The 13,251-nt window shown below is 33.8% G+C and overlaps 2 protein-coding genes and 1 pseudogene across 2 annotated transcripts; all 3 read right to left on the bottom strand.

Annotated features, from left to right (window-relative positions):
* Positions 1 to 592: 592 nt before the first annotated feature.
* Positions 593 to 1,472, bottom strand: LOC124533199 (annotated as a pseudogene).
* An 856-nt stretch (positions 1,473 to 2,328) lies between these two features.
* LOC124533200 (3-oxoacyl-[acyl-carrier-protein] reductase-like) lies at positions 2,329 to 3,246 on the bottom strand. The gene has a single exon (XM_047108386.1). It carries the CDS (start codon positions 3,112 to 3,114, stop codon positions 2,365 to 2,367), a length of 750 nt encoding a protein of 249 aa, XP_046964342.1. The 5' UTR covers positions 3,115 to 3,246; the 3' UTR covers positions 2,329 to 2,364.
* Positions 3,247 to 6,141: 2,895 nt separating this feature from the next.
* Positions 6,142 to 8,907, bottom strand: LOC124533202 (60S acidic ribosomal protein P2). Its single transcript, XM_047108388.1, has 5 exons — positions 8,768 to 8,907; positions 8,244 to 8,416; positions 7,682 to 7,774; positions 6,709 to 6,789; positions 6,142 to 6,232 (listed from the first exon to the last, which is right to left on the bottom strand). The coding sequence occupies exons 2-4, from the start codon at positions 8,413 to 8,415 to the stop codon at positions 6,719 to 6,721; spliced, it is 336 nt and encodes a 111-aa protein (XP_046964344.1). The 5' UTR covers position 8,416; positions 8,768 to 8,907; the 3' UTR covers positions 6,142 to 6,232; positions 6,709 to 6,718.
* Between the last annotated feature and the right edge of the window lie 4,344 nt (positions 8,908 to 13,251).

Genomic DNA, 13,251 nt, shown 5'->3' with positions numbered 1-13,251 from the left:
TCATAACCGCGCGTTTGTTCAGGTTCTCTCGGATGTGTACAAGTACCTTTAGAACCTTTGAAATTAGATATGAACATTTTTAAAAAGTGTACTTTGATCATTTAAAAAAAAAGCATGAAATTAAACCAAACGTATATCATTTTTTCCTTCAGATTCTTACTAAATCTAATCTTATGTAATAATGGCAACATTTTTTCATAATTACAATTATAAAAAACCTTAATTTTTACTGTGTTGTTTAATCAAATTGTTATTTATGATCTATACATATAATAAAATTGGAGTGTCTGTTTGTAATATTGAAAAAAGCTCTGTTTTACTCAATGCATATGTATGTATACACGGTACATATACCAAAATAACATTTTTTACAATTGTTGTCTGTCTGTTTGTTCCGGCTAATCTCTGGAACGGCTGGATCGATTTTGACGGGGCTTTCACTGGAAGATAACTGATACAATCCTTATTGTAACTTTGGCTACAAAAATATATATGTTTTAATTTCAAAATTCAATACAAGGTCGGGGGCTTAGCTAGTTTCTATATAAAATATACCATATTTTAAATATTTCTAAATGAAACAATGATGAGGTAAGATTCAATTATTTTATTTACACGCGTCTAAGCATCGTGCCGCAGTCTATGACGTAGTTGGATCCAGTGATCGACTTGGCTTTGTCACTCGCCAGGTACATTATCAAATCTGCTATTTCGTTCGCCTCACTTACTCTACCAAGCTGCGTAATATTCGATAGATCATCCCATGAAGCAGAATATTTATTGTTTGAAAAGAAGTCTGTTCTGACCGGTCCCGGGCAGATTCCGTTCACTCTCACACCGTGCCGTCCCAATTCTGTGGCCGCACAAGCAGTGAAATGGTTCAACGCAGCTTTTTGTTGTCAGATGTTATAATTAGTTGTAGATGATGAAATTGGTGTCAAATAACCAGACACGCTCGATATATTGATGACGTTTCCTTTAGTCTTGATCAGATGCGGCGCAGACAAGTTGGTCAAGTAAACGACGGCGCGAACGTTAACGCTCATAACTGCATCGTAAGCCTTTATCATGTCGACATCAAGGAGGTTGGCTAAAACTGACATACCAGCGTTGTTGACGAGGACGTCTAACTGACCGAACTTCTTCAATGTTTCATCGACGATACGTTTCACGTCGTCATCTTTGGAAAGGTCAGCGGTGATCAGGAGAGGGTTGGTGCATTTCGCGGCGACTGCTTTGAGCTTGGTGCTGTCGCGGCCGACCATGACCACTCGCGCTCCTTCAGCGCTGAACGCAATCGCAGCCGCCGCTCCGATACCGGAGCTGGCTCCCGTCACTATCACAACCTTATCCTTGAAACTCATGTTTCCTGTCTGAAGTTGTATTTGATACTGCGCTAATTACGTCGCGCTATTAAAACTGAATATCAGAATAAATCACTTTGGGTTGGTGATAAGTGCAACGTAACAATTATGATAAGAACTTGTATAAACAATTTGCAAGCCGCACTAGGTAAATACTAAACCTACCTTATCTGGATAGATATCAGTATATTAATAGCTGCATGAATGATGAATGGTATTGTTCGTAATTTATTTACTATTTATTATGGATATGGATGATATTATGGATGGTAACAGATATAATTACAATGAAATAACCAAATTGAACCGACTAAATTTAGAAAAAACTGGTCTTCCCTACGTTGAAGTGTACTTAGGTTCAACGTAGATTAAAAATGATCATTTCAATACGACTTTTAGTATTCGAGTAATTCGTGGGTAATAATAAAAACATACACTTACGAAATTAAGCACACTTGCTCGGGGAAGCCAAAATGGATCATCACCCTCAAATATAATTAAATTCTAGCAATGTTACATATATATTTCATTGGCAAACAATAAATTTATCATTAATAAAATATAACATACAGACCAATAAGGGCTAATAAATTAAATTGTTTCAAAGATTCATACTGTAACTTGTAAATTGTGTGCGATGCAGGATCCAAACGATTATAATTCAATTTTTGAATTGTTAATAAAAGGATTTAACAAAATATTAATAATAAAATCATTTTATAATAATACATAATTAAAGTTTAGTGACTGAGCTACTGTTGTTATATATAAAAGTAGAAATACATTATACGACTTATATGGTATGAGGTAGTGGAACCGAAGCGTAGCCTTTCTAGAAGTAGAAGCATTCTCGAACTTCAAGACAGGGCACAGGCTACGTTTTTTGCCTAACGCGTGACAGACAACCCTCTAAAATGCGAACCTCGGACGAAAATTAATTTAAATTTAAATAAAACAATGATGGGGTAAGTTTTAATTATATTTTAGCAGATACAATATATTACACGCGTTTAAGCATCGAGCCGCAGTCTAAGACGTAGTTGGATCCAGTGATCGACTTGGCTTTGTCACTAGCCAGGTACATTATCAAATCTGCTACTTCGTTCGCCTCACTGACCGTATTAAACAGTGTAAACTTAGCTAAATCTTCCCAGCTGTTAGGGTATTTAGCGTTCTCTAATATATCAGTTCTGACCGGTCCCGGGGAGATGGCGTTCACTCTGACACCATGGGGTCCCAATTCTGTAGCAGCACATGTAGTGAAATGGTTCAACGCGGCTTTGGAAACGCTGTAGTTTGTCGCAAACGGTGAAAATGATGGCAAATGACCAGCGATACTGGATATATTGATAACGTTCCCCTTAGTCTTGATCAGATGCGGCGCAGCCAAGTTAGTCAAGTGAACTACGGCGCGAAGGTTCACGCTCATAATTGTGTCATAAGACTTCATCATATCACCTTGTAGGAGACAGCCAATCAACGACATTAAACCAGCATTGTTGACCAGTACGTCCAATTGTCCGAACTTCTGTATGGTTTCGTCAATGATACGTTTCGCGTCGTCATCTTTGGAAACATCGGCTTGGATCACTAGAGGGTTGGTGCATTTCGCGGCGACGGCTGTCAGCTTGGTGCTGTCGCGGCCGACCATGACCACCCGCGCTCCTTCAGCGCTGAACGCAATCGCCGCCGCCGCTCCGATACCGGAGCTGGCGCCCGTCACTATCACAACCTTGTCCTTGAAACTCATGTCACCGTTAGGAACCTTTATTCGATACTGAACTATTTTTCAAGATAAAAAATGTTTTAAACTAATATACAATCAGGTGATTGTCTTAATGCTATTATAGATTTGCGTAACAGGACAGATAAACTTATTTTCATGATATTTGATGTCGGTATACGCATACCGACCAAATCACGTATACGCTTATCTTATCAGCATAGTGCTGATTCAGCATTGTATCTAATGTCGCGTAAGACGAGACTTGCCTGCAAGTGTGATGATATAGCCAACGCTTAACGATAGTTCCTCGATTTTCATTGGCCCTTAGTTGCAACTAAGTCGTACTCCACATGAAAGATGAGGGTTAAAGATATGGCATTTAATGCACGATATTGTGCACTATGTGGGCATAACTATCGTCGGTAAGATAAGCATTAGCCTTGAAAATTTATAAGTTGTTGATAAGTTTGGAGTACATAATGTACTTAAACTTTATAGATCGATACAATTATAAGCAAATACACAATCAGTATAATACTTAACAGTCTGTCCACCTCTACTATTGGGACTGTCTGCTCCTAAATAGGGAAAGTCAAGCTAAGTCGGTGCCACAACTGGATCTATGAAAAGGGAGATTAAATCCAATTATACATATTAATTAAAAAAAAAATGCGAGACATAAACATTAAGGGTTCCGTACCACCACACAATAATGAAAGAACTATGAAGAAAAACATTTTTTTTAATGTTTTCTATTTAAAAGACACGTTTGTACGCCATTTTTTTTTGATTTAATTATATATATTTGCACACGATCCCTTAAAAAGTATCGTTAGTATCTAAGATAAGAGGTGCAAGGTCATTCGGCCTTAACACGGTAACTCTGGTGCCCATTTCAGTGTTAGTAGTTAATGAAATTGTCTGTCTAAATCTCATTGTCTTTGAATAGGTAAGTAGGCTCTTTGCTCGTGGAGTTTAAAATAATAGTTGGAAGAGTTATTAGAAGTTAAACCAATAAAAGACTCAGTACATAACTATGGTTTATGTAATAGGGACAGCCGACGATTTGATATTTGTTTAGTTATCTAGATATACTCAAATTATAATAATGTAACTAATCAGTTTTAAATTACTGACAAAGAGAGGAAACATCTTCCTGTCAAACCAGACTGACAATGAAAACGGTTAAATTAATTTGTATAATAAGGACTTCCTCTCCGTCATAGCTCAAGGACCTCTAGAAAGTTGAGCTTTGTCTGTGTCTCTTATTCTGCATGCAATACAAGTATATATTTAGAGATCCGAGAGTACGGTTTATTTCGTAATGACAACAGAACATTTTAATGCTGGTTTCGACCAGATTATTATCAGTAGCTTGGCTTCGACGAGCATTAGATTATTTTCGCTATCTTCTTAAGACTTAAAAAACTTTAATAGTCGATAAATTTATCAATAAGCACAGGGCGTCCAGCGCCTACGTGAATTTACAGAGCAATGAGTACTGCGATTGACATATATTGCAATTTTTTGTTGATTATATACTAGTGACCGAATTTGGATTCGCAGTTGCAATACCATTACTAAATACACTACGGAATGTCTACCAAAGTTCAGTTTTTCAGTCGTTAGACAATACAATCCGCGGTATTTGCATTTTAAATCTGTAATACCTTCGAAAATATATTTTCCGAAGGGCGATATTGATTTATATTAAATGCACAATGTTTTTAAGGTCATTTAGTTGGTCAAGAATGAATGCTCTACTATTTAAAATCGCTTCGAAAATAAGCCATTATTTCTGAAAAAGGTAAGGGATAAAAAATGGCCATTGTGGGTTATCCCTAAGAGATAAGCATAATATACCTTCACGGACTTTTTAAGGTGTACACTACATTGTGTGGTGTGCGTTTGCAATATAAAAGCAAAAAAAAATGCGTTTATTTAAAATTTACTTTAAAATCACTAAAATTATCCGTATTCCTCTACTATATTGTACGTGTATGTACATAAAACCTACCACTTGAATCAATCTTCACTTTGGAATGATGATGCAAACAGTAAAGTAAGTAACAGCCTGTGAATCTCCCACTGCAGGGATAAAGGCCTCCTCTCCCTTTGAGGAGAAGGTTTGGAACATATTCCACAACGCTGTTCCAATGCGGGTTGGTGGAATACACTTGTGGCAGAATTTCTATGAAATTTGTCAAATGCAGGTTTCCTCACGATGTTTTCCTTCACCGCTGAGCACGAAATGAATTATAAAGACAAATTAGGCACATGAGTCAGGGGTGCTTGCCTGGGTTTGAACCCGCAATCATCGGTTAAGATGCACGCGTTCTAACCACTGGGACATCTCGACTCTTAAGCCAATCATATATGCTCAGTAGTAAAGTAAACCATCTCGATGAAACATCCATACCAACACAGTTTAAGCAATGTGAAATTAAGAATCATTTAAAAGAGGGTGTTACTTGTTTTTAATGTGACTACTTTGCTTTTCATTTTTATTTTAACTGCCTATATACTTACACATATTAATCTTTGACCTGAAATTAAGGAAAGCATGGGTAACTTGTAGCATAAATATATAAAAATATAAGTCATTATTGACTTAATATAGTTCCCATTGCTATTAATAATTCTAGCATTTACATACCTAACAAGAGTACATTATACAAAAGCCAGCTTTTTGTCAAATTTGACTGAAATAACATAACATTCCAACTTATCAAATGTAAAATAAATCATAAGATAAGACTTATTTAATTACCGTGGGTTGGTACTTGTTGGACAATTAAAAAAACTATTAAGAAGTTATTAATTTCAGGATATTTACCATGTTTTTTACTTTTGTTCAGTGGAGCTCGAATTTCGACATTATCTACGAATGTCTTAAATTAATCTTATTTATTAATACAACAATTTATAACTTAAATCATAATAATAACCATGTTAATTAAAATCTTATCTCTTAAGAAATCAATTGAAAAGTCTTAATATACAGGAGAAATGATTATTGCATAATGTTTATAGAAAATAAAACTCCAAAGATTTTCTTGCAAGATATATTTCACAGAAACACACTTGCCGTCAATTTACGCTTACACCATTAAATGGAATAAAAACCGCGTGCACTGCACATCTGTGGACAACGGGACAAACATTAATATGTATATTTATTAGGAATTATATTGGCCACCTGATGGTTAAATGGTCACAACTTTCTGGCAACACCAATGTGCCTGCTTTAGGAACAAAGATGAGGGATTGTATCCGCGGTGACAATGGCTCACAAACCCTTTTAACCTCAACACATACCAAAGTCAGTAGTAGTCTACACGAGGATCCCAAAAGCCAAACAAAGCTATATTACTTTAAATATTACAATGACAACCCTCACATATTAAACAGACCTTTAAAAATGTCTGCAATTCATTGCCAAAATGATATTGGCAGCACTGAATCGTGATGTGACATACATAAAACAAACAAAACCAATTATATTGAATTCTTTCTTCATTATATTGTTTAAATTTGTTACGTAGAAGTAATATCAAAAGAACATAACACATATAATAATATTAACATAGTGTGTACGAGTGTTTTAAACGAACTCACCTTTAAAAGTTTAGTCAAAAAGACCGAAGCCCATATCCTCGTCCTCAGACTCCGATTCCTCTTTCTTGGCCTCTTTCTCTTCTGTAAATTTTAAACAATATATTAGTAAAATGAATAATTTCACTAGAAATACTTATATTTATTTTATGAATCAGTATAGTAAAATGTAACAGCACTGTTTCTCAGTCGAAAGATGGTGATTTTACGAATCATCATGTACTATAAATATACCAGGTATTATGATTTATGAATAAGAATATATTATTCATTGAATTTGTACAAAAAAACTACAACTGCTTACAGTATTATAATAGATAGATTTGGGACAAAACAAGCAAGTGTGTCGAGTATTTATTGATGAGTGTTGAAAGTTCAATTTTTGGCGCTCCATATTATGAAATATAAGATACTGAATTGATTCAAGATAACACAAATGTTCCTTAATGTTGTCTACCCGTGACCACGAACGCTGTAAAGTGCTCGAAACGTCGGGATGTTTAAAAAAAAATAATTAATATACGCGATTCATTCGTTATAATTAGTTTTATACAAATGTTCCTCTTAAAGGTTTGACTACTCCATAGTTATGGAAACTGTGAGGACCTTATGGGCTAGGAAGTAAAGTAAAAAAAAAAGTAAAGTAACAGCCTGTAAATTTCCCACTCCTGGGATAAGGCCTCCTCTGCCATTAAGGAGAGGGTTTGGAACATATTCCACCACGCTGTTCCAATACGGGTTGTTGGTGGAATGCACATGTGGCAGAATTTCGATGAAATTAAGACACATGCAGGTTTCCTCACGATGTTTTCCTTCACCGCCGAGCACGAGATGAATTATAAACACAAATTAAGCACATATATATAGCGGTGCTTGCCTGGGTTTGAACCCGCATTCATCGGTTAAGATGCACGCGTTCTAACCACTGGGCCGTCTCAGCTAGGGCTAGGTATCTTGTTGATATTGATAAACAAACCTTTCTTCTCTTCGGCAGCGGCAGCAGCGGGCGCCGCGGCGGCCGCGGCCGGGGCGGCGCCTCCCGCCGGCATCGACGACAGCTTCTCGCGACCTGACGCACACACAAACACACATTAACATATGGCGGACGCACACACGTGTCGCTCGATTTGCGCACAAGCATCAGGTTTAAGGTTAACAGCAATGTTCTTCAGACGAAAGATGGTATGGTTGTAATATCATCATTTAATATAGAATGGTAATCGTTTGTTTTTCTGTGACAGTCACGTACGAGTTTTTTTAATGTTTGACATCAAACTTACACCGATGTTTGGCGCGAACTCATACAATTTTTAATGATCTCATCTAATGAAATTCAATGTTACGTATGAGTAGGATATAAATAATAGGTATGCTGATGTACCTAAAGTGCTTAATTAACAACTTTTACCTTTAAGGTAAAAATTCTACTACACATATGGTGTAAGAAATTTCTTAACTAAATATCTAGTAAGTTGACCAAAACCAGAATTCACAGAAACATAACCTCTACATATCAAATAAATTTTAATATCGTTTACCTTGCGCGATTAAGTCCTCAACGGTCTTGCCATTGAGTTCGTCGATGACTTTCTTCAGCTTGTCAGAGTCAGCCTCAATACCAACGGAACTGAGGATTTTCTCCAAGTCAGCAGCGGCGGGTGCTGCCTTGCCTCCCAGCACAGCTAACAAATACGCGGCCACGTAACGCATTCTGCAATATCACATTTATATTACACATGGTCTTTATAACACCAGCCGGCGCCACTCGCATGGTCGTATGACCGTATACAACAAGTAAATTTCGGATGATAAATAACTTTATTACATTCAGAATATGACGAACGTGTTAAAAATCACATTAATTAATGTTGCGACACAAGATAAACTAAAACAAACTAGCTTTAATTTATGAGCAACTGCATTGTAAGGTTATCGCGCACTTAGTTTTTCAGCCAAGTTAATCTCGGTGAAATTATAACAAATTCATAGTAATGCCTGATATTTATATTAATCTAATATTGGGACACAATTTTAAATTAGTATTTTTATTAAAAACACTTACTTTTAAGTCGTAAAGACACGAAACGTGTATTGCCGTAAATAGACGTTTGCTTGAACGAAATGTCAAAGCAAAAGAGAAGGTTGGCAATCAGATTTCGGTTTGAAAGACTTTTGTAGTGTTGCCAGTTCTATTGATTGAAATAAAAATTATGTAAGCTATACACATGATACACATAAGAAACAAATAGATAATAATTTCAAGAAACATAAAAAGTTATTTAATCATATTAAAAAGTCACTTAAAAAATATTATTGTAACTTAACATATGTATAACTATAACAAGTAAAAGATTTACATAGATATTTAATTCATATGATTTTGATATAATTAAGGCTTGATACCACGCCATAGAATTTCAGACATGATCACTGTATAATTTATAGTAAATCTTCTATGCTAAAATATAAGTTATAAATATGATCAAAGGAAATAATAAGGTAATATCGGCTGAACAAATTGGCCTCACGTGTACTAGAGGTCTATATGATTTAAAAAGTGATTAATAGTGGTACTGATTGAACTTAATAAAATATATATTTTTTCATTTTAAATTAATAAACGTATGGAAAATAATGTTACAACACATTATTTGCCGTATATTTATTAGCCTAAATTATTAAGAGATCCTGAACGTTATCTCGCAGCGCCATCTCTGATTACATTGTTAAACTTGCCATATACCTTTGATTTGTGTAAACATATTCAAATCAATTCTACAGAGGGCGCTAAAGAGAAGTATATGTTCAGTTAAGACTTCATTTAATTATTTAAAGTGTACTTAACCCTAACTAGGAATAAGTCGAACAAGTTAAATTTATATTAGTGTAATAAGAATATTTATGTATTTATAATGACTAAAATGACTAATGCTATAACAATACGTTAAAACTTTTTTTTCAACCGACTTCCAAAAGGAGGAGGTTATCAATTCGTCTGTATTTTTTTATTTTTTTTTTTTTTTTTTTTTTTTATGTTTGTTACCTCATAACTTTTCACTGGGTGGACCGATTTTGATAATTTTTTTTTTGTTTGAACGGTAGTGCTTCCCGTGGGTTTTTTTTATTTTTTTCCGATGATGGTATCCATATGAAAACGACATAAGTCTTAAATTTGCATTATGTATATGCGCGACAAATAGGTGAATAACTGAAATCACGTTCAAAATCACGTTAACCAATTTTGATAATTCTTTTTTTATTATAAAATATATACTTCAAGGGTAATTTGGTGAAAGTTTGGTAAGGTTCTGAGCACAGGATCCATGTCAAAGTAACGGAACGGAAGGGAACGGAACAATTCTGAGGAGCACGTTAGCGATACTCGGTCGAATCTTTTATTTATAGGTTATTTGGATATTTGAGTCTCCTTCCGTAATGTTGTTATGTTTATGTAATTATCATAGTCGAATATTATAATCAACTAGCTACCCACCCCGGCTTCGCACGGGTGCAATACTGATACTAAATATACTACAGAATTTGTTTATATACGACATCACATCGCAAACTTCTAAAATTATCAGTGTTTCTTTACTATATTGTTCATGTATTATATACACAAACCTTCCCCTTAAATCACACTATCTTTTAAAAAAAACCGCATCAAAATCCGTTGCGTAGATTTAAAGATATAGGGACAGAGAAAGCGACTTTGTTTTATACTATGTAGTGATGGAACTCCTATACGGCTCGCAGTTAGGGTGCGATATGGGGCAGAATTTCTTACTATCTTTAATCAAATTTTGTGTATGTGATGTGATGTCATATGATGTACGAAATATAGTTGGTCTTTTTCAAAGTTTTTTTGCTGAGTTCGATTACAGCTCTTTCGAGGGATCCTTGTAGTTTACGCCGCGTGACGTATTAAATCCGCATTTTCGAAAGTCTATTTTTGCTTTATTCGCAAGTTTCCTTTGAAATTGTCCTCGAAGGAGTTTCTGACTCATATAAACGGAATGCTTAATCTATCCATATTAAAAAAAAAAATAGTTAGTCAACATCAGCTTCACTTAAAATCAAAAAATAAATAAAGCTTTTTAACAAAAAGAAAAACCGACTTCAAACGAAACACTATTTTAAAACAAATGAATATGCACGAAAAAGTAATAAAAATAATTGCGTATTCAACATATTTTTTAGAGTCTTCCTAAGTTAAATGAAATGAAAAATATTAGACTACTTAAAAGTCGATTAACGATTATATCATGTAGTTATAATTATTGTTATATTTGGAGTCGGTGTAATATACCAATAATTATAACTACATGATGTAATCGTTAATCGACTTTTAAGTAGTCTATTATTTTTCATTTCATTTAACTTAGGAAGACTCTAAAAAATATGTTGAATACGCAATTATTTTTATTACTTTTTCGTGCATATTCATTTGTTTTAAAATAGTGTTTCGTTTGAAGTCGGTTTTTCTTTTTCTTAAAATTGTTATTTACGTATTATAATATTTAGGTAATATTATATAAGTTTATATCAAAACGGGTAAATGTTTGGTGAGTCCTAATTGTATTAAATATAAATAATTTAAGGTATTCTAGTGACCAAAATATACTTACTTATAATAGGTGAAATATTGCGTTATAATATTTTAAGGGAAAGGTATTAAACGATATATTATATAGATTTATTTTCACAGGATTTTATTTTGTAATGGAAACGAATGAATGAAAAGATTAAATAAATTGCCAATGTTTACAAATTTGGCATTCAATTTTATGATTCATGCCTACGTGTTGAAGATGTTCGGTGTCAAGTCGCTCGAAATAGACATCACACTTTATCGTATTTTACAATGTTCATTTTATTACAACTTTAAATGTGTGTGAGTGAGTTACTATGGTAGGGATAAAAAAATTAAATCTATCACAACATCTTTCATAATTTTATTTACATTTAATGCCGTCGAAGTACAAATTCTCATTATATACATATGTAACCTTCTTAAATTAACTTAACTATATACTTTTAATATTGTCAAATATTTATTTCTTATTGTGTTAAAATATATGAGTGCATTTTATATTTTATCAATCGGTGGAAACTTCGCTGGATAATGTGATATCTAAACTGTATTATGTAATTAGATTATATTTTATATCTGTTTATTTCCCAAATATTAAATAAATATATAAAATGGTGGTTCCTATTTTTGTCACACGAAAATATTCGTTAATTATAATAAAGACAAACAACAGAAACACGCGCCAGTAACATGAATGGCCACTACCAAGGAGATTCTGGACAACAACCTGAAAAGCCATAGAAGAGACAATCCGATAATAAACAGACTAGCCGAATAATGGCAGAATCCTAAGAAAATAAATAAGACCTTTCCAAATTTAAATTGTCAAAAAAAACATACAAATTAGAGATAAAAATGTCTATGGAAATAAATATCACAATAATAAATAAGTAGGGCAACCCCTACAGCGAAATCTAATCGCTGTAAAAAATTAAATACAAATAAACAAATACATTTTATATGTCAAGTGAAGTGCCGCCATTATATTTAAAACAGTGTAAACCAGCATACCGAACTGTCAAAATTTGTTTCTTTCTGAATGACTTAGCTGGGAAGATTTGCAATGTATTTGCAATATCCTATATAAATTATTGCAGATTATCAAAATCGTGTTTCGATAATTTAGATGCTAAAATAGGGCTGGCAATATTGTCGTCAACTTAAGAGAGGTAGAAAACCAAAGTGACAAGTAGTATTTCGTCTCACATGTTTTGATTGAAGAGTAAACATTTCATACTACTAACATTTTTTAAAAGGTAAAATGGGAAAAGAAAATTTTTTTTTCGATTTTATGGAACCTCAGCCCTGAATGTCATGATTTTTTAAATATATGTACTTATATAATTTTAATTCAAATAATAACATTTAGTGCTGCTTTGATTTTTAAATTCTATGTAATGCTTTTTTTTAATTGCAATATATATATATAGGTTATTAGTATGATTTTATTGGTTCGGTTATCTACACCGTATTGTGGGACTCCCGTCACTTCCTCTCGTGGCGTGGTGCTGCGACTGGTACTGCCTGGCACGAGAAAAACAAAAGGCGGTTGATTTTAAACAGTCAGTGGAGAAGATAACGAGGTTCTGAGATGGGCGGTAAAAGTATATATATTGGTAAATTAATATAGTGCCATAAATTTATATAATGTGAGTAGTATTATTACATGAATTGTAATTGTTTTTGGTGTTATTTATTATTGGTAGATAAATTAAAAAAACTTCACATGGCTTTAAATGGTTACAACCGAGTGTAGCCATAGTATGAAAAATTCACAACAACCATGGCCTTAAAATACTAGGCACTTACCTAGCTTCAAACTGAATACGAAATTATTAAGTGTTAGTACAGTAGTAGTTTGTCGTTTAAATATGAGTAGCTATTGAGTATACGGTACAGTCAGAGTAAGAAAACCTTCGTCAGTTTTCGAATTCATTCATTTATCAAGTCGT

Source organism: Vanessa cardui, chromosome 10, assembly GCF_905220365.1.
Source record: "Vanessa cardui chromosome 10, ilVanCard2.1, whole genome shotgun sequence".
Classification (NCBI taxonomy): Eukaryota; Metazoa; Arthropoda; class Insecta; order Lepidoptera; family Nymphalidae; genus Vanessa; species Vanessa cardui.
This window is presented reverse-complemented; position numbering and strand designations above follow the sequence as displayed.

Coding starts and splice junctions, on each gene's coding strand:
- LOC124533200 (XM_047108386.1), bottom strand. CDS start 3,114: ATGAGTTTCAAGGACAAGGTTGTGATAGTGACGGGCGCCAGCTCCGGT.
- LOC124533202 (XM_047108388.1), bottom strand. CDS start 8,415: ATGCGTTACGTGGCCGCGTATTTGTTAGCTGTGCTGGGAGGCAAGGCA. Junction 7,775..8,243: donor TGAGGACTTAATCGCGCAAG/GTAAACGATATT, acceptor TGTGTGCGTCAG/GTCGCGAGAAGCTGTCGTCG. Junction 6,790..7,681: donor CGCTGCCGAAGAGAAGAAAG/GTTTGTTTATCA, acceptor TAAAATTTACAG/AAGAGAAAGAGGCCAAGAAA.